The sequence below is a fragment of the Myxocyprinus asiaticus genome, chromosome 3, assembly GCF_019703515.2.
Source record: "Myxocyprinus asiaticus isolate MX2 ecotype Aquarium Trade chromosome 3, UBuf_Myxa_2, whole genome shotgun sequence".
Lineage (NCBI taxonomy): Eukaryota > Metazoa > Chordata > Actinopteri > Cypriniformes > Catostomidae > Myxocyprinus > Myxocyprinus asiaticus.
Genome location: NC_059346.1, coordinates 36546602 through 36568184, shown reverse-complemented (window position 1 = coordinate 36568184; position 21583 = coordinate 36546602). Strand labels below are relative to the sequence as shown.

The 21583-nt window shown below is 38.2% G+C and overlaps 2 protein-coding genes across 3 annotated transcripts in view; both read left to right on the top strand.

The window, feature by feature from the left end:
* The first annotated feature begins 202 nt into the window (after positions 1-202).
* riok2 (RIO kinase 2 (yeast)) lies at positions 203-6117 on the top strand. Of its 2 annotated transcripts, none has more exons than XR_007895104.1 (10): positions 203-388; positions 1267-1405; positions 1499-1615; positions 1838-2013; positions 2414-2502; positions 2714-2905; positions 2987-3079; positions 3411-3848; positions 5501-5607; positions 5835-5983. XR_007895104.1 is itself a non-coding variant. In XM_051676746.1 (10 exons), exons 1-10 carry the CDS (start codon positions 323-325, stop codon positions 5994-5996), a joined length of 1563 nt encoding a protein of 520 aa, XP_051532706.1. In that variant the 5' UTR covers positions 203-322; the 3' UTR covers positions 5997-6117. The 2 variants fall into 2 exon arrangements, 1 of the variants encoding a protein (XP_051532706.1); XM_051676746.1 differs by having other exon boundaries at positions 5517-5607; positions 5835-6117.
* Positions 6118-7048: 931 nt separating this feature from the next.
* epg5 (ectopic P-granules autophagy protein 5 homolog (C. elegans)) overlaps positions 7049-21583 on the top strand; it is a 43449-nt gene continuing 28914 nt past the window's right edge. The window contains exons 1-17 of the mRNA XM_051658333.1: positions 7049-7152; positions 7556-7655; positions 8453-9322; positions 10878-11121; positions 11489-11619; positions 12345-12452; positions 12623-12696; positions 13027-13138; positions 13531-13645; positions 13854-14004; positions 14227-14388; positions 14686-14843; positions 15461-15615; positions 15829-15969; positions 17243-17404; positions 18047-18169; positions 18599-18864. Of these exons, the coding sequence (XP_051514293.1) occupies positions 7596-7655; positions 8453-9322; positions 10878-11121; positions 11489-11619; positions 12345-12452; positions 12623-12696; positions 13027-13138; positions 13531-13645; positions 13854-14004; positions 14227-14388; positions 14686-14843; positions 15461-15615; positions 15829-15969; positions 17243-17404; positions 18047-18169; positions 18599-18864 (3032 nt within the window). The 5' untranslated portion in view covers positions 7049-7152; positions 7556-7595. The remainder of the gene's footprint in view (positions 7153-7555; positions 7656-8452; positions 9323-10877; positions 11122-11488; positions 11620-12344; positions 12453-12622; positions 12697-13026; positions 13139-13530; positions 13646-13853; positions 14005-14226; positions 14389-14685; positions 14844-15460; positions 15616-15828; positions 15970-17242; positions 17405-18046; positions 18170-18598; positions 18865-21583) is intronic.

Here is a 21583-nt window from a genome sequence, read left to right as displayed (position 1 = left end):
CTTCACTTAAGATTAATTTAGGGCCATTGTAAATCATAAACTAGTTTGAACTGTGATTAAACAAGAGCAATTGTTTTGGTCATCATCTTGTGGTTATTTTTATGGTGTGTCCTGGGACTTTGGCACATCAGAGGACGCAGCAAAACGTCACCTTGCAGTTCCTCTCCAGACCGTCAGGAGACGCACTGAAACGTCAGAGATGTGAACGTCAGAATTCGTTGTTCCGGTTTGAACATGTGGAACGGGTGCTTGAAGAAATCACACTTTACACAAAAGTGATCAAAAAAAATCTAAATAATAGACAACAAACGGGTTTGTTACCATGGGTAAATTAAACGTCGTTATCCTGCGTTATCTTTCCAGAGATGACTTTAGGGTCCTGACAGCGGTACGTATACACTTTAAAGAGTTTTCAATAAAGCCATCGATCTGTGTTTATAACCTTTGTACAAGCTGAAGATAGTGGAAGTGTCTATCAAAATAAAAGATTTACCATTTCCCTGGATGCATGTCAAACTGTCAGATGTATCACGGAATGTAGCATGTTAATCCATGTTTATTTAAAGGAACGAAAATCGTTTGATTCCTGTCAGCTATTTTAATGAATGTATTTATGAGCTATTACATTTCACTTAGTTTAGTGGGAACATTTGCTCCTTGAAAAGTGCTTCATTTGCTTATTTATTTGCAGTGTTGGGTGTAATCTCATTAGTGATGAAGTTCTGTAATCTGATTACTTAAAGTAGTGCAAAAAGTAGTGTAGTGCATTACGTTTTAAATGATTGTAATCAGATTACAGTTGCTAACTTTCAATTAAATCCATTACTTAAATTACTTGGGTTGCACACACATTTCTGAAATAAAAATATATATGTAGAACACATTTAAAACACATGTTATGTTAATATGTACCTCTGTTTGCGTTTTATGACAGCTGAAGGGTGTGCAACCCAAACGAATCAATGAACAAGGAGGCATTTTAAATTCCCTGAGCGGAAAAACAAACTTTTCTGTGAATAGTGTTTTAGGAAGTAACTTACAAGTAGTGTGATTATTTTTTGATTAAGTAATCCTTAAAGTCTGTAATCTGATTACAATTTTAGAGTAGTAATCAGTCATTTAATTCATTACTTCTTTTTTGAGTAATTTACCCAATATTAGTTACATGTCAACTCACCCTAAAAGGCCCAGTTATGATTCACTAACCTTCGAACCAAGTTTCCATTACACCATTATTTTTAATAATGGTTTCTTGGGGATACACAGGTGGAAATGGGCATGAAGAATCACGAAATCGTCCCAGTTAGTCTCATTTCATCCATTGCCAGTCTGAAACATGGAGGGTGCAACAAAGTTTTGAGAGAGCTGGTCAAACATAAACTGCTGGCGTATGAACGCAGTAAAAGTAAGAATTGCACTCATGTTCCCTAATAGTGTCATGTACCAGTTTTTGTGGATCAGTGCAGCTTTAGTTGAATTTGCTGTCTCCTCTCAATAGCTGTGCAGGGATATCGCCTAAATAACGGTGGCTATGATTACCTGGCACTAAAGACACTTTCATCCAGAGATGTTATTCTGTCTGTTGGAAACCAAATGGGAGTTGGCAAAGAGTCAGGTCAGGATGATCATCATCTACTATTGGAGTTTCTCTAAATCATCTCTTCATGTATGCTTCAGTTTATTATTTGTTTGATTAAAAATGTGGAAGTCTGACACAAGTTGAATCATTTTTTCCTGTCCATTCTCTCTCAACCCTTTTAAATATTTTTTTTAAAACATGTTGGTCATTTCTAATGTTGACTTTATCCAACCTGAATTGCTTTGTCTTATATAACAGATATTTACATTGTTGCTAATGCTGAGGGGGAACAGTTTGCCCTGAAACTTCACAGACTGGGCCGGACATCCTTCAGAAACCTCAAGAACAAGAGAGATTACCACAAACATAGACGCAGTATGTCCTGGCTGTACCTGTCTCGGCTCTCTGCCATGAAAGAGTTTGCATACATGAAGGTAATATCCAAATATACCAAGAGGTTATTTTTTTGTACTATTTCTATGAATGGACGAAGACACTGTCAAGGTGCAGATTTTGGGTTATTTTATTTAAATATGTTAAAATAACACATTTGTATTTGTATCCATGTTTCTAACCTGAAAAAGTATTAATTTTGAATGCATTTTTTCCTTTGACTAACAAACAAAAAATGGAAATTTGGATAGTCCAATTTTTTTTATCTAATCAGCCAGTTGCAACTAAACATATATCTTATATTAAATGTATCTTTTCAAGTATGTTTGTAGTTAAAGCCCTTGATTGGTGACCAATGTGTTGAGAGACCAGAAAAGGTCTAGTTCTTGTTCATGCTAATGTTAGTGTGGGTTTAATTTAATATTCCTTATTTTTCAACAGGCATTATATGATCAAGGATTTCCTGTTCCAAAGCCAGTGGACTACAACAGACATGCAGTGGTTATGGAGCTCATTAATGGTTACCCTCTGTGAGTTTACCTACACTTTGCTTCAGATTATCAGACTTGCTTAGACTACTTCATTTTTATACCTAAAAATGTACTTGTAATGCATGGTTATTTTCAACTGCCAAACTGTGCAGTGGTGTGCTTTATTCTATGCTGTACAATAGAAAGGACATGGAAATACTGAAGAAATATGGTCGATTGTTTTTATATTGAAGATTTATTCTTTACACAGATGTCAGGTTCGAGAGATTCTAGACCCTGCTGCACTGTACAATGAAATTATGGAGCTGATAGTCAAACTTGCCAATCATGGCTTGATTCATGGAGACTTCAATGAATTTAATCTAATGCTTGATGACAGTGACCATGTCACAATGATTGACTTCCCTCAGATGGTCTCCACCTCACATTTAAATGCAGAATGGTGATTATCTGAACTAAAAAAATGGATAATCATTGTTTAATAGTAAGCAGTGGCACTGAAATTAAATTTTTGTTTGCAAAGGTACTTTGATCGGGATGTCAAGTGTATTCGAGATTTCTTCTGCAAAAGATTCAATTATGAAAGTGAACTCTATCCAACATTCAAAGATATAAGGTAATTTTTTAAAAGCATAAAGTGGTGTCTCAAAGGGGTTTAAAGCTGAAGTGTGTAACCAAACGGAATTGCAAAAAGAATGTTTCAAGCAGGTTTCCCGAGTACTCCCTTTCTTCCATTGGTCTAACACAAAGATTGAGGCCACGCTACTATGTTGGGCTAATCGGGATACCAAAACATATAGTGCCACAGTGTTTAACTGTGTTAACATTGAAACAATTACACACTTCACCTTACATATCCTTGCTTCATTATAATGTAACATGGCATGGTTTAGACTTGCATGATTGAAGAGACTGATCAAAGATACATTATGTATTCCTCTATATAGGAGATCATGTTCTCTGGATGTGGAGATCTCAGCCAGTGGCTACACCAAAGAGCTGCAGCAGGATGACTGTTTGCTCCACCCTGAAGGTCCAGAGAGTGAGGAGAGACTCAGTGGAGATGAAGACGATGACATGCCAGAGTCAGCAGATGAAACATTACAGGCGACCTCAGTGGATACTATCAGCATGGAGGAGTTTAAACATGCCATGCTAGAGTTGGAAGGTCTGACAATTAGTAAGGAGACCCCATCAGAAGAGAACGACATAGAGGAACATGATGGAGCTGAATGTGAAAGCGAGATCCCCTCAGAGGATATTCACAGCAAAACAGTTTCTGAAGTTTCCAAGGACTTGGGTAGGGACGAGGATGATGAAATGGAGGATGAGTGTCCTGATTTGGTAGACCTGTCCACATGCAACAAAGAGTTCAGGCCTTTCAGGTGAAAAATCAAAATAAGTAATTTTTTGACATGGGGTGTTTTGACATGGTAGTAATTTTTTTTTTTTTTTTTTTTTTTTTAAACACTGTTATCAAGCTAATTAGTTTCATTTGAACTCTGGCTAATGCACTTAAAGGGATGGTTCACCCAAAAATGGAAATTCTCATCATTTATCCACCCTCATGCCATCCCAGATGTGTATGACTTTCTTTCTTCTGGTGAACACAAATGAAGATTTTTAGAAGAATATTTCAACTATGTTGGTCCTTTCAATGCAAGTGAATGGTGGCCAGAAATCGGAAGGTCCAAAAAGCTGGTAAAAACAGCATAAAAGTAATCTATATCACTCTAGTGGTTAAATCCATGTGTTCAGAAGTGATATGATAGATGTGGGTAAGAAACAGTTAAATATTTAAGTCCTTTTTTACTATAAATCTCCACTTTCACTTTCAGATGTGAAAGTGAAATTGGAGATTTATAGGGGAAAAAAGGACATAAATATTGATCTGTTTCTCACCCACACCTAACATAATGCTTCTGAAGATATGGATTTCACCACTGCAGTCTTATGGATTACTTTTATGCTGTTTTTACCAGCTTTTTGGACCTTCCGATTTCTGGCCACCATTCACTTTGATTAGTCATACACATCTGGAATAGCATGAGGGTGGATAAATGATGAGAGAATTTTAATTTTTGGGTGAACTATCCCTTTAAGAATTGTTACCTGCAAAACAGGCTGCTTTTATTATTTGCATTCTGCATTGTTTTTTCCCATTGCAGTTCGCAACCCTATTAGAACAGATCTAGGATCCACTGCTCTAGGTAGCTAAATTCAAACACTAGAACAAGCCTATCAAAATGCTAACAGGGGTTGCGCAGACTAGTCAAATAGTCGACAACAACTAACGTAGTCAACACCATCAGCCTAAAGTCGACAAGACGCTCACCCTAAGATTTACAAAATGCGTCTGCAGGAAATACAGCAGGTGTGAAGCCCGGTGACTTTGAACTGAAAAGGCACATTGGCTCAAATATCGGCTGTGATGTTCTGTCAGACTCGCATTAAAAGAGACACAGAATGCACTTTAAAACTGGTGTATCAACAACAATCTTACACATTCACCATATCTGGATTGCACATGCGCATAGCATTGCATCAACAAATGCTACGGTAACCTGCAATATATGCAAATTGGCCTTCAAATATAACCGAAATACTAATGTTATGCTGACCTGGATTCTGTTGCTCTTTCAAGAACATGATACGGCGACAGTTAGAAAAGTGCTTCAAGTTGAAGTCTGATGACATGACAGAATGCATCCCCATAGTCAGCTTTGTGTGTTGGGACATCTGACTTGGACACTGTTCGCTCCTTCAAGAATGTGATTCGGCGACAGGTTAGAAAAGCGCTTCAAGTTAGAGTCTACTGACATTGGGTGTGCGGTGGTTTGGGGGTGCAATGACGTCACGACTACTCGAATTCGACTTGACTACTGGGTTTGACTAATCGACTATTAAAAATCAGTAGTCATGCAACCCCTAAGAGAGTTTCATTTTAAGAATTGTGACCATGAAGAATAGTGCTTTAAATTAAAGCTATTGCAGTTGAAAAAAGTCTTGCAGTTAATCTTACACCTAATGCTCTCAGGCATGTAATCCAACAGAGATCAAGTCAGCCTTGAGAAAGAGCAGAGGAGGAGAACAACTAGTGAAATGACCATTGGAAGTGTTGGCAGTTGTTCCACTATTCCACCAGTGAGTACAACCCTTGATAAATTCATTCTGAGGTCAAAGGTTTATGAATGTCACATTTGACGCTGATTGCATATGTATATAGTTCATGATTTTGCCTTCAAAAAGGGTAAAAAAAAAAAAAAATGTGTAACTTGCATTAGGATGTCTTACAGTAGGTTTTAAATGATTCAGTTTAGGTATATGTTTTGAAGTGTCTGAGTGATTCATTTGGCTGTTCCCGACTGCAGGATGTCATCAGGCAGAAAGTGAGGAGACAACTTACCAAACAGCAGAAGGCTGCTCAGAGACGACGTTTGCAGAAGGGTGAGGCCAACCTGGTGACCAAGGAGAGGCGAGAAAATCAAATCAACATCAAAAGCAGTTTGGATGCAGCTCAATTCTGGGGCTGAGAATGGCATAGAAATACTTCAAAATAAATCACTCTGGACTTCTAAAATGTTTCTTTGCCTCTTATCTATTTGTGTATGACATTAATAAAACCATTGTAAAAACAATGAACGTGGAAGTTGAGTCACGACTAATTTTATGACTTGAAATTAGCATTTTAAGACAAAAAAAAACCACACACAAAAAAAAAAAAAAAATACTTTTTAGACATTTTTTTTCCCCATTCTTTCTCTGGTTCAGGGATGCAAATTACTCACCTTTCAGCTGGAGTCACCTTTTCTGAAGCTTATTTGCCTAAATTGTTTGGTTACATTTTCGACTTTTTCTTTATTAAAATCACTTGAAAGGTTTACTTTAAGCTAAAATAAATAAATGCAACAAACAAATCAACGGAAATTATTCATTTGGAAAACCTATGACTTTCTCACATTTTTCACCTCTTATGAGTTTGGATCCTGCTGGTTAGTCCTTAGTTTAAATTTGTTTGCCCTGATGTCCTTCAAAATGATAAAGAGTTAAATGACATCTTTGTTCACATATGTTATTGTTTTTCAGGACTTTAGTATAACTGCAGATGTACACTGATCCTTGCAAACGTTTACCTTGATTCTCGTGGCATTATTACTGTAAATAATAGATGAATATGGATCCCCTCCAGACAATGTAAGAAGCTTTATAATATTTGTAATTTTTAGAATAATTTATGTGTATTTAAGTGTATTTATTTGTTGACGACAGTGGCGGTGTCATGAAAATATATGCTACCTATCAAGATGTGCTACCAACGCTATATTCGCATAGTTTTAGCACGTATTATCAGAACAGGGGCTAATACCAAATTTCCAGTTTTATTGTAGGAATAGAACTGAAGTACTGACTAGGTAAATACCTTAGTAAATATATGTAATATCATAATTATTGTTTATTTATGTTTCTGGACAATGGATGGACAATGTACAGTCTGTCATAAGGGTTTTTGCTTCGCTTTTTGTCCCTTCTCGCTGGCCGTTGCAAAGAGGATAGGCACGTGATCTGTAGATTGCGATAATGTCCAGAAACAAAACAAAACATGAAGGTTTGACAGCTGCAACAAAAACGTTACGACTAACTGACAGCCGCTGTTTATAAGAGGCATATATTCATATAGTCATAATTTAGGTAGGTTATACTCATTTTCTTTTCACATTAGCGGATTCTGCGATGATTGTATTTTGGATAGCAAATCAGTTATGTTAGCAGGAGTTATGTTGACATCTGCTCCTCCCTGCAGTTTCATGGTGTAACTGGTTATTTCTGTTTACTATTACTAGTAATGATAGATTCCTCCTCGGCAAGCTTGGTAAACTAGCTTCCCCTCTGTTATGAATGAAAAATGCTGATTTAACCTCGTCAGACGGATGTGAACTGCTGTCTGGGCTCTTATATGTCACTGTCAGTTCTGATATGGATGATGTAAACAATAGAATTTCAGCTATGTGTTTTAGTTTGTCTATTTTTTTCTCCATATATGATTGTAATGCCGTTGGATCTTGCATTGCCGTGACTGAATCCTCTCATTCAGTTCAGAAAATATTAGAGATCATGTGGATAACTGTGTGGAGATGGAGGCTGTGAGACCCAAAAAGTCCAAGTCCAAGTCCAAGTCCAGTGGAAAGTCACAGGTGAAAACCCATCTATATAAGTACATAGAAATGCTCATCCTCTTAAAGGTATAGTTCACCCAAAAATACAATTATCTCATAATTTGCTCACCCTCATGCCATCCCAGATGTGTATGGCTTTCTTTCTTCTGCAGTACACAAACTAAGATTTTAAGAAAAATATCTCAGCTCTGTTGGTCCATACATTGTAAGTGAATGGTGATTAACACTTTAAAGCTCCAAAAAATCACATTAAGGCAGCATAAAATAAATCTATAAAACTCCAGTGGTTAAATCCATGTCTTTAGAAGTGATATGATAGGTGTGGGTGAGAAACAGATCAATATTTAAGTCCTTTTTTACTATAAATCTCAGCTTTCACTTTCACATTCTGAAAGTAAAAGTGTTAAAATTATTGAAATATCGATCTGTTTCTCACCCAAAGTGATTGCATCACTTCAGAAGACATATATTAAACCAATAGAGTTGTGTAGATTACTTTTATGCTGCCTTTATGTGATTTTTGGAGCTTCAAAAATCTGGTCACTATTCACTTGCATTGTATGGACATACAGAGCTGAGATATCTTCTAAAAATCTTCATTTGTGTTCAGCAAAAGAAAAGGTCATACATATCTGGGATGGCATGAGGGTGAGTAAATGATGAGAGAATTTTCATTTTTGGGTGAAATATCCCTTTAATATGTGTTGAAAATGCAATGGCTTGAAATTATATTCTATAATGAATGCACTTATCTCATAAGCCTAAAATGAAAAGATTTCTCCATTTTGAAGAGTGATATTTTACTTCTCCAACAGGTCAAAAAGGAGAGACCGTCTGAGGGTGTTAGAAAGCCTTCGGGACCATCTACAGAACTCCATGAGCCAGCACCAGCTCCTGAGTTCACTGCTGATTTCACAGATGTTCCCCTCAGTCTTTCTCCTGTGCCTCATGCCACTGATCTGAACCCACCCACTCAGCCCTCAGTAGACCATAATGACAATGATGAAAAGGACCAAGACAGAGGTCTCTTGTGTGATACGACTGAAATACTGGAGAAACCCCCGTGCCAGGAAGACACGCAGCATAAATCGCAGTCTCAAAACATGGCACCTCATGTAGACCAAGTTTTGGTGTCCGCTCAGTACCACCAATGTGGTCAAAAACTTGCAGAGCCATTTAGTGTCCCTTCTATATATCCTTCGATCCCAGCTGCTTGCTCTGAGCCTCAACTCTTGGAAGCCACATGCTCTATCACCTATGGACTGGTAGATGCTTTCCTTATGCCATTGGCTTCTGAGGCAGCAGTTAGGCCTGGACAAATAGCTGTTCAACCTCTAGCTAGCCAGGAATCCTCCCCAGCCAGCTTAGTCCCTGTGGAGGTCGCTGATGTGGAGAGGCTTTATCCAGAGCTGCCCAGAACCTACCAGACTTTAAAGCCCTTTACTAGTGAGCAGCTACGAACCTGGGAACCGGGTTCCTGGCTGGAAAACGTGGAGCTCCATGCAGCAGAGTTCCAGAGTCTGGCCCACCAAGAGGGACATGAGTTGTACGAGCTGCTGCTGAGCTACTGGAGGTGCCGTAAGCAGTTGACCCAGGCCCAGACTGAACTGCAGGCTGCTAACTCGGACTGCAAAAATGTGCAGAATCGGCTGTGGAGCTTTAAGGACGAAAGGCTTTCGTTACAGGTGAGAAATGTGGGTAGTGTTGGTAGTGTAATGGCTTTGGATATTGGCAGCTAACATAACCAATTTTAAAGGCAAACAAATAAATAGAAAGTTGCTGAGAGTATAGTCCTCTATCTCTATGAAACGACTGGGTATAGAACGTATACCACTATATTTAGTATGCAGTAACTTTAGATAAAACTTAATAAAAATAAAACTCCAAAAATGTATATTAAGTAGTAATGATTCTCAACTGGTATTGCTTCAGCACCCAGACTTTACATTGGACATAAAGTGGCGACCCAAAACAGTAACAAAACAGTAATGCAAAATCAAACATTGAAATGTATTAAATTGTTTATTATTGGTTTCTAAATGTCTTTTTAACTTCTTTGCATTAATTTACAGCACTAAACCAATTGTGGTTGGCACAGACCATGTTTATCCTTGTTGCAAGTGAACCAATATTTAATGTAAACTCACTGAGCACTTTATTAAAAAACACTATGGTCCTAATAAAGTTCCTGACGTGATCTTCTGTTGTTGTAGCCCATCCGCCCCATGGTTTGACGTGTTGTGCATTTTGAGATGCTATTCTGCTCAATAAAATTGTACAGAGTGGTTATCTGAGTTACCGAAGCCTTTCTGTCAGCTCAAACCAGTCTGGCCATTCTCTGTTGACCTCTCTCATCAACAAGGCGTTTCCATCTGCAGAACTGCCACTCACTGGATGTTTTTTGGTTTTGACACCATTCTGAGTAAATTCTAGAGACTGTTGTGCGTGAAAATCCCAGGAGATCAGCAGTTATAGAAATACTCAAATCAGCCCGTCTGGCACCAACAATCATGCCACGGTCTAAATCACTGAAATAATTTTTTTTCCCCATTCTGATGGTTGATGTGAACATTAACTAAAACTCTGTATTGACATGATATCATGCATTGCACTGCTGCCACACTTTTGGCTGATTAGATAATCGCATGAATAAGTAGGTGTACAGTTGTTCCAAATAAAGTGCCCAGTGAGTATACATTTAATTTTCTTTTACCTTGCAAATTTTTTTTCATGGATTTTTTTTTAAGTGAGGGGATGTCACGCAACCAAGTCACAGATTAATTTGCGCCAAAATACTGTAGAGTTTGTTTGGATGCCCAGCATTTGATGTCAACAACAAAAGATATTGGAACCGTTTTCTCTTCCTTTTTCAAAGTTGATAAGCCTGTTTATTTAACTCTTCTAACTATACGTGGTTTAGTGGTTAGTTGCATTTTATTGTTTGCATTTAGCATTGTTTTTTTTTCCCCCCTTGCTGTCTATCACCAGATCTAAACAGACCTGATCAGAATAGATCTGCAATCCATATTTTGTTGAGAACATCCATTATATGGTTTTGTCTTTTGTGACTTGTGGTAAGGTTTGTTGCAGTAGCCTGATCCCTGGTCTAAAAACGTTTTGTAGTGTGTTTCATTGTAGGCTGTTTGTCTAAGTAACTCTATGCCTTAACTGTAAAGTCTTATATACTGTTTAATTCTATTTTTCCTATCATAAAAACACACCCACCCGTTTGTTTTACAGGGTGTGTGTGCAGACCAGGCCAAGGTGTTTGGCTACCACTCTTACCAGCAGGTGACACTAAATGAAGCAGCAATAGCTGAGCTGAAGCATCTGTTTGCTGCTAAGGCAGAAATACTCCATCAGACAGTGGCGCTGCACTCGTACACCTCCATACTGTCCCGCCTGCAAGTGGAGTCTTATCTCTACCATTTGCTCAGCAGTAACCCCACCACCAAGAGTGTGGCTGTACAAGATACGAGCACAGGCAAGTCCGCACTGATAAGTTTGTGCTTGCACTACTTTAATATGGTTAGATTACCATGGATGGTGATAAATAAGTCACAGATATTAGTTCGGTTTTCACTGTGTGCTTTGAGTGTCTGGAATACTTTCATATGTTCACTGGCTTTTTTGTGTGAGCAAAACCTCTGGGAAATATGAATGTTTGAAGTATTTCAGAGACATATCAGCTCCTCATTGTATGACTAGTACAGGCAACTTTTATAATATTATTATATATTTCCTACTGATCAATAAAATGGATAGAATTTCTACTGAAAGTAGTGCTCTCTGTAAATGTGAATGTTGGTGCAGTTGATTTTGTGTGTGATGTTATGCATTGAACTTCACAGTAAGTCCAAAGTCTCAACCCTCCTCTTTTCAACCGCTGAAGGAGAGCATCAGTGTGCTGTTCATTTTCACCAGACGGGTTCTAGACGATTCTCAGTTTCAGTCTGACATCCATCTCTGGCTGCAGAGGCTGGTAAAGACCCCCAAACACCAGCTCATGAGTTGAACAAAATATCAATGTCATGATAACATGAGATAAGTAAGGCCTTGATCAGACAGGTAGAATTTGTTTACTCCTATTTGTTAATTTATTTTGTAGTTTGAACTGTAGAAAAACACATGAAATCCGCTTTTCACAAACCCAATCAAACATCTATTGCTAAACATCCATGCAAGGTGAACGTATGCAAGTTTCCATCATTACTTTTACAGCCAATTTGGACATGCTAGAAAAGCAACTGCAGTCTGAACAGAAAATATATCAGACCTGGCCACATATTACTTGTAGTTTGAGCAGTCAGTCTAAAGAATTGGATTTAAGAAAAAAATGAATTTTCTCTACAGTGTAAACAAAGCCTAAGGGGTGATGTACAGTATAATCAGCTGGTCTATATCGTTGACAAATCAATAAGAAAATGAACATGAAATATTGATTTGAAATAATTTTTTGTATGGGAAGAAAGAATATGTGATAATATTAGAAAACATTATCTTCATATGAGAAACATTTTGAAACCGTAGCTACAAAATACTTGTAATTTTACATTCAGTAGCTTGAAATACTGTAAATATTATCATGTCTTTCAGTTCATTTGATGCAAGCTTGCAATATTAATAGCCTTGCATCCCATATCAGCCTCGTTATTAGACCACCTTTTCATGACCTGGGATAAAACCTATAAGTTTGTCTCTGCGCAGGTCTCTGTGCTGCATCTGGTCGGTTCTACAGGAGATCATCTGTTCATCCTAAACCACATGCTCTGCTGCCCCGCAGGAGTGGGGAAATGGGCTGTGCCATTTCTACAGGTACTCAAACAGAGTTTTTATGTGCTTTACTATGCAAAACTCACAATGGACACTAATGAGAAACGGTGATATGTAGTAAATGCTAACAGGTAAAAATATGAAGATTTAAAAAAAAAACTGCTTGACTTATAATAATCATAATAATCTTTGTGTCTGCTTTCCTTCCATAGATCAAAGTATTGGATAACCCATCTGGAGTGTATTATTTCATGCAGGCTCTGGCTATTCTCATGTCTCCCGCAAGGTGAAGATTAGCTTTACTGGGAATTAAGCTCGAGCTCATATACCATTGATTTTTTGAAATCTCTCTTTTCATCTCCACTGTTATAGTTTGACTCAAATAGCTAGTCCTGTTGTTTGAAACACTTGTAACTACAAGCAGGAATTGGACTAGATGAAATCATGGGCTTGCATTTTTGGTGGCATGGTCAATTATTGTAACATATCTAACAAAATCTGTCATATTGTTTTTGCTTTTGCAAAAATAATTCTGGAATGGATGGCCAGTATTATTTATGTAAAAACAAACAGACATGGACATTTAATTTAATTTGAAGATGTGTGTGTGTCATAGGCACCGTATAGACTTCCTGGGACACATGAAACCCAGTGACCCAAAGGGCAATAACAGTCTTTCAGGACCTGCATCTGGAAACTGGACTCTAGTGGATGAAGGTGGAGAAGAGGTAAGTGTCATGAAAGTTACAACCCTTCACAAGACTGCCTGAATCCCAGCATCTATGTTATGGTTTTCCTTCTATATGTATATGTGTATGTTATTATACTGTATATATGTGTATGTTATTATATATATTTGTTTATCTCACTGTGTATATTTTTTGCATCAAGAAACTTTTATTAGCAATTGATCATATTTTATTGCTTCCTGGGGTTGACTAGAAACACTTAAAATTGCTCTCATCAGCACAGACTGAAAATGTTGAAATTGTCTCTATGGAACCATGAACAAAACCTTTGTTTTGTGTGTACGCCATACTGTATAGTGTTATCACTGTATGCCATACTCTCATGTGATGACTTCTGTAACACTTTTTTTTTTTTTTTTTAACTCTTTCAGGATGAAGACCCAGAAACAAGCTGGATGCTGCTGTCTGAGGATGATCTGATTTTACTGTTCTCTCAGTTTCCCTTTGATGAGCTCTTCAAACACTTACTAGGGATCTGCTCTAAAGGTGAGACTCTCATTATGCCCTATAGACAAGATATGCAGTGACAGTCATGATCCCACATTGTTCAAGTTCATCATTTTCCTGTGATACTTGTTAGTAGATATTATAGTAATAAACTAACTAAACACAAAACTAATGCTGTCTGGTTATGTCTAAGTAATTGCATTTTCTCCAAATCGCTGTCCCTGTTAAATATTTCTCTTGCCAATAGGTGACTATCAGCCTCAAGCCACCACTAGTCAAAAGATGATGAAGATATTTGCGTTTGCTTCTTCGCTGGTTGAGTTGCTCGTAGTCGGCTTGCAGACCTACAACAGAGCACGTTATCGCCAGTTTGTAAAGAGGATTGGTCACATGATCCGGTACATAAGCTTCATAATTTCATTTCATACTGTTAAATATCCTCAACCGGAGATATTATTCTAAAGAACATTTAGGTTGTCAGTCACATTTAATTACGAATTAATCTGTAACTGGCTATTGGTATTCATAATGTTTGTATTTTCAAGTATTTGTACACAGTGGACTTCTGAGTGTATTATCCGTTGTTGCAATATGTCCATGTTCTTCATAATATTCTTCAGGATGACGCTCTGCTATGTGAGTGACCACTGGGCGCAGTACATCAGCCTTACAGGTGTGAGCAGGAGCACACTCCAGGAACAGTCCTTCTCAATGGAGAAGCTGCAGGTGGAGTTTGACCATCTATTTCTGAGAGCAGTGCTGCACGTGCTGAAGGCCAAGAGGTATACAGACTATGCTGTAAATATATGAAGGTTTTTGTTGATTTTGAAGATGTGTTAAAAGTGTTAGAAGTTTAAAATCGAGAAAAATGTTGCACCTGTGGAAGACATTGAGCTTTGGTGAGCATGCTGGAGATGTAGGATCATATCCAACCTGCTTCGTTCCCCGATCCTATTCCCCCATCTATTACTAAATCATTTCCTGTGTATTCTCTACTTTCACTGTCAATAAAATGGCAAAAAGCCCAGAAATAACATTTCTTCCTTGAAATATGGCTAATCGCACTTTGTTGTTCACAGACTGGGTATATGGCTGTTCATGTCTGAGATGCCATATGGCACTTTATCCAGTGCCATGCTGTGGAAAATTTTCTACATCATGCAGTGTGCAGAGACGGATGGTCTGGAAAAGCTCAGCTGTAGCCTGAGTGCTGAAGACTGTATCCAGGGGCTCAGAGGTAAGACAGCCAGCACATCTAAGAATGGTTTAGATGACGAACGCTTAGGGGCAAATTCATTAAACAGTTGCATGGTATTTCAGCGCAAATAGCTATGTCTTTTTTCCCAACCACCTGCAATCTAGTTTAAGCAGGCGCAATCAGCCCTGAAATAGTGCTGTGTCTTCAGTATTTAAATGAAGACATTGTCATTCCTCTCCATGCGAACGCGCCCCTTTCTATGTAAATTAGGGTCATTATAGATGGCACTTCATTTACAAAAATTGCCTGGCACAATTTACATTGCGGTATGATCGCCAGATGAAAGCAGGCTGTATAATTCATTTTATTTAAGAGAAATCTTTGTAAAAAAAATTCAATCAATCTTGCAAGCAGTAGTTTATTAAATAGTTATCAAATGATGTTAAAGAGTATTCAGAAACGGCCCTTGAGATTGGAATTGCACCCTGCAAATTGCATTCAGCACAGATTTTGTAGCTGGGTTTGTGCCGTTGCCTGATCTGCATAATTCCTTTAGTGAATCGGATGCAAAACCAGTGCAAATAACCATTGCTTTTACGGGGGCGCAATTTTGTTTTAGTGAGTTCCCCACTTAGTGTGTGTTTACGTGTGTCCAGAACCAAGCCACCAGGAGAAGTTTGAGCACTGGCTGTCAGAGATAAACAGCTCAGATGGAATCTGCCTGTTGACAACATTTGCACACATGGCCCAGCCCAGACGCTCTGATGTTGACCCTGAGTTCGTCAGGACCATAGTGCTGGAGATATATGAGGTGATTTCACTCTAAAGTCTGTACAAACAGACTCTAAAACTGACAAAGCAAGAAACCGTCCCTCATTCATAACATTTGGTCCAAATGTGGATATGCTGATATCCTAATAGCTTCCCTTGGTAGTTAATCCATTATCTCCATTTTTGCCTAACCTCGTCACAGAAGTCTTTCCAGATGCTACAATTTAAATTATTCTGTTTTTATTTCCTCAAGGTGTCCTATGTGAATATTGCCACTCGAGAGATCTTCTCTAAAGTGGGGCGGGAGTTGCTGGCTGTTATAGCATCTGCCCACCCTCACATCATCTCTGTATTGTTGGAGAGACTGAGAGAGACCATAGACAAAGTGGGCATGGTAAGTAACATCCTGCAATCTCCAGTCCACCAAAGACAGAGGAAATGTTTACTGAGACCCAAGCGTGACTGCTGTGTGCATTTTCCATTATATTTGATCACATTCTTTATGTTTCCAGGAGTGTTGGTTATTCATGTTTTTGAGACGTTATAGACATTGCAACAGAAATTAGCTTAATTAATTCTGATTCAAAGTAATGATCAGCATCATCCGATCACTGCCAACCATGTTATAATAAAATTATACATTATACATTCTGAAACAAAGTACTGATTACCATTGTCCCATGTCTGCCAAACATGTTGAGTGGTCCAAACATCATCTGCAGCCTGAAACTGAACTTTTGGAAGTTTGGATTGAATGCACTTAACTGCATAAAGAGCTATAGGGTGCTCCCTTGCTCCCTTATTAGTGAATGACTTAACTGAAATGCACCTTATTTAACTCCATATAAAGCCTCTGAAAGTAACATTTTTCAGCTTTTGGATAAACCCATTGATTCTCAATGTGATAATGCACAGTAAATATAGAATTTCTAAGGAAAAACATTGTGTTTAGCAGCGTGGCGTTTCGCGATAAATCGCTCCAATTTTAAAAAATGGCATATCGGATGAAACTAGAGACTCTCTAGTTCTTTTGACTCAAAAAGGTTAATTAGTTTTCTTACCAGATGTAGTTTTGTTGGCGTTTCTCCCAAAGACAAACTCCGCTGTGATTGGCGCCATGTTGTTTTGTCACATGACTCCGTGCATCAAAAGTTTAACTCTTTACTGACAGCCCAGAGTCTCCTTAACTGAGATTAGTCGGTTTAAATGAATTTAAATTATGCGTTGCATATCGCTGAAGCCAAAATACAATGTCCATGCATGTGTACACAGGGTCGCACAAGTTTAAAACAAAGTGTCACACTATATTACTATTGTTGGCGGTAAGAAGGTGATCAGAGATTGATAAAGACCAACATTTGTGCATGCAATGAGTTGGTACACTAAAGTTCTATTTATGTTTCTATTTGTTTATTGACTTCCATAATGGACCAGAATAATAGTAAATGTGCAAATGAAGGTTTAGTGTTATTTAGTTTATTTTATAATGTATATCTGAAGAACGTTTGAGGTGTACAGTATTTGAAGTATTATCAGGAATCAACATTTATATGGATTTCCAACAGGTTGTTTGTTTATCGATTACATTGTTTAATATTAATAAAAACATGTATTATTTTAAATGTAATAATTTTTTTAAAATATTAAATTAAACAATTTCTGTCCAGGTGTCACTGTACGTGTTTAAGGAGTTGCCCCTGCACTTGTGGATGCCATCCCAGGCTGAGTTTGGGTTGATTCGTGATTGGCTGTTGAACTTCAGTCTCATTGATGTGGAGAACAGACTAGCCTGCATCATACTAGAGAGCCTTAACTGGGGTTTTCAGCATGTGAGTGTGATTTGTGTTTATTGAAGAAAAGATATGCACTAATTTTTCAATTTGACTACAGCTTACCTTTTTATGTAAATTAGGCTCATTATAGATTGCACTTCATTCACAAAAATTCCCCGTTGCAATTTACGTCACGCTATTACCGGCAGATGGAAGCAGGTAGTAAACTGAATTTTATTTAAAAGATGTTTTTGTGTACATTTTCTATCAATCATTTCAGCAGTAATTCATAAAAAAATGACCAAATGATGGAGAAGAGCCTTATAACCTTGCATCTGTCCAGATGCGCGGTGTAGTCGAGTGCAGTTTCGGCATGTTAAAGAGGTGATTCAGGTGTCTGAAACACAATAGTGGAGTGATGCTGTACAGTCCCAGCAGAGTGTATCAGATCACAGTGGTCTGCTGCATTTTCTACTATCAGAATCTGTCCCGAGAAATCAGGGATTGCGCGAGCAAATTGCAGTCAGCACAGATTTTGTGTTAATCTGCATGATTCCTTTAGTGAATCTGGCACTAAACTAGTGCAGACATTGGATACAAATAATCAGCACTTTTACTAGGCACAGTTCATTCTAAGTGAATTCCCCACTAAGTGTTTAACATTCATCTTAAAAGTATAACTTTCCATCTCATCCACAGAATGGTTTCCTTGTTCAACCAGCTTCTTTGCACAGTGATGTCGCCCTGCTGGTCATTGAGGCTTATCAAAAATATCTCACAGACAAGCCATATAGTGGCATCTTATCAGAAGGCATCAAACAGGTATGATATGTATCAAATTCTGAAATGACCGATAGGTCCAACAACTTAGTGGAACTGTTTAAGAGCAATCTCTGCATAATGTTATGTACTGTAGATTTTTTCCTTCATCAAGTGTTAGTGCTTTTGACAAAGATAAAATGCAAAAACACTTTTGAATGACTATGCTTTAACTCTAATGGCTTTGTTTCTCAGGGCAGTTGTGGCCTATATCATTACATATGTAAAAGGCCTGCTTCATAGTGCTTTACATCCAAAGACTGTTACATTTAATCTTGGCAGAAATTAGAACTCTGTAAAACACTTTAGTGTAATCAAGTCAAATGTTTGATGGTTTTTATAAGCGATTTGTTATGGTGAATGTTAACTATAGTTACCACTCCCCTGTGGCAGTCATTTGGAACATGTTTTCTTTATGATAACTCTCTGCAGGTGTCTTATCTGGCTAATGTGGTGCGGCTCGGCCAGACTCCAGAGTCTGCTTTTAACCAGTGGGCCTGGGATCTGGTTCTGAGGCTGAAGCTTCATGCCAACGAGCGAAGTCCTTATGATGCCTGGTGCCCCCTGCCCTCCTCCAGTGCCCCCAGTGTGCCAGAGATAACAGACTCTCCCACCATGCACCCTGTGTTTAAAGCTGTCAAAGTAGGCCTTCCCATTGGATGCTTCCTGGCTATCAACATGACCACCATTGGGCACAGGTTTGCAAGGAATATTGTGACTCTTTTTGTAGGCTTTGCTTTATTGCTGTCTAAAACACCAGTTTAATGTCCATAGACAACTCTTAAGTAAGCCACTGTAAAACTGTGGCTCTGTGATGTTTTTAATTTAGTTTTTTAACTTTCTGACATCAACTTCTTGCTCAACTAAAGCCATAAGTGTAGATCGTGACTTCATGTTTGTCTGAACAATGAAAGGCAGGGGGCATAATAATAATAATATTTTTTATTTATATAGCACCTTTCAAGAACCCAAGGACGCTTTATAAAATATAGGCAAAATCAGAGATCAACATAGAAAGTAGTTTCAAGCAAGTAAGCAAGCAATCTAACAGGCATACAACATCAAAACACAAGCAGCAGAGTTTTGCACAAGTTGTAAGCGGTGAAGTGCTTTTGTGGGTAAACCTCTGAACAAAGAGTTACAATATTCTAAATGAGAGGTAATGAAAGCATGGATGACAATTTCAGCATCTTTAAGGTTAAGCGCAAAACATAGGCGGGCAACATTGTGGAGGTGAAAGAAACAGGATTTAACAAGTTGGCTGTTATGGGCTTAAAAACACAATGTAGGGTCAAATAACACTCCCAGGTTTCGTATAATGGGTGAAGGCCTAACCAGGATCATCAATGTCAATGGAAAGGTCATGATGTGAAGAGACCAGGGATTTGTGGCCAGCTAACAAAATTTCGGTTTTGTCAGTGTTTGTTCAGATTTAAAAAGTTTGCTGCCATCCAGACTTTAAGATCTTGGAGGCAAGCAGTAATGGAAGTGGGTGCAAGAACAGATTTGGACTGGGAGGCAATGTAGATTTGTGTGTCATCAGCATAACTATGACAACTAAGACCATGGCGATGAATGATCTGGCCTAGCAGAAGCATATAGATTAGAAAAAGAAGTGGACCAAGAACTGATCTTTGAGGCACATCATGTGAAACAGTGATAGAGAGAGATTTGTGTTTGTTAATACTGATGAATTGTTGCCTGTCACAGAGATATGAAGTTAGCCACTGAAAGGCTATACCAGTAATACCCACAGCAGATAGGCGAGTAAGGAGTACGGAATGGCAAACAGTATCAAAAGCTGCGCTCAGGTCTAATAGGACTTGGAAGCTGAGGGCACCAGAGTCTGATGTGAGGAGGAGGTCATTTACTACTCTTAAAAGGGCCGTCTCTGTACTGTGGAGGGGGCGGAAACCTGATTGAAAAGGTTAATGCAAGTTGTATTTTTCCAAGTGAGACTGTAACTGAGCGGCGACCACCTTTTCTAATACCTTAGCTAGAAAGGAAGGTTGGAGATAGGCCTAAAATTACTCAAGACTGTGTTATCAAGACCTGGCTTCTTGAGTACTGGAGTGATAGCAGTAGTTTTTAGTCTAAGCGGTATGTGGCCAGTAGCAAGAGGCCTGTTAATCATGTGGGTGATAGGTGAAATGAGAGTTGACAAGGAGTTTTTAAAGAGATGTGTTGGTAATGGATCAAGCTGGCAGGAGGAAGAGTTTGAGTTACCAATCAGATTTTCAACCAAGGATGTGTTGGTAGGTGAAAAGGCCTTGATGGGGTGGACTAAAAGTGTAAGAGAAAATTCTGAGAGAGCAGAGGGAGAGAAAGCCTGATAAATATAATCAATTTGATCTAAGAAAAAGGTTTGAAAAGATTCACATAAGTCTTTAGAGCCAGTAAGAGTAGCAGATGGGGGTTTTATAGGTTTGTTAATCTTAGAGAAAAGTGTTCTGGGTTTGCACTTGGATTTACCGTGGATAGGTAAGTAGAGCATGCAGTGTTAAGATCTTATTTGTGTTGTAACATATGATCTGAGAAAGCAGTAGCATGAACATAAAGGCAAGTCTTCTTGTAAAGTCGTTCAAAACGCCTGCCCTTAGCTTTCATTACTCAGAGTTCGGGGGTGTACCATGGGGAGGAATGAGTTTAGGGAACAGTTCTAGTCTTAAGCGGTGCGAGTGCATCTAGTACATTAGAGATAGTCTCATTATAAACTGAGAGAATTTCATCTGGACATGAAAGTTCGATAGAGGCAGAAATAACAGCAGAGAAATGAGTGTTTATGGATTTCAGGTTGTGATAGGATATTGTGGTTTTCATTTTAGGCTTCAAGAGTGGGAGGGTAAAACTAAAATCAATACGTTTCTGATCAGAGATGCCAACTTCAAGACCCTGCACACAAACATTTTCAACACCTGATGAACAGACTAGTTCAAGTGAATGAGAATGAGTAGGAAAATCAATGTGTTGTAATATGTCAAAATAATCAAAAGTAGCCATGAAATCCTTAGCAAGAGTACAATCTATGTCAACATGAATGTTAAAGTCACCAAGCGTAATTATATTTTGGTGTTGGGCACATGCAAGAGTGAGTAGTTCAGTGAGGTCAGAGAGAAAACTTGCATGATGTTTAGGGGGTCTATAAATCAGCAGTATCTGAAGTAGGACAGGAGGACTAGCAATTTTAAATGACAAATATTGCATGGCAGTAGGAGTGTTTGGTTTACCTGTTCGGAAACAATCCTTATTTTTCCAATTCCTTTTGGTGCAGCAGATATTATTTTTTTAATTATTATTTTGTATTCTGTATGTGACTCTAACAGAGGAAATATTGTTACCATTGACAACTGCTTGCTATTATCAGTAATATTTCTGGCAGGATGCAGAGGCCCAAATCTAGTAACATGAATTTGTTTT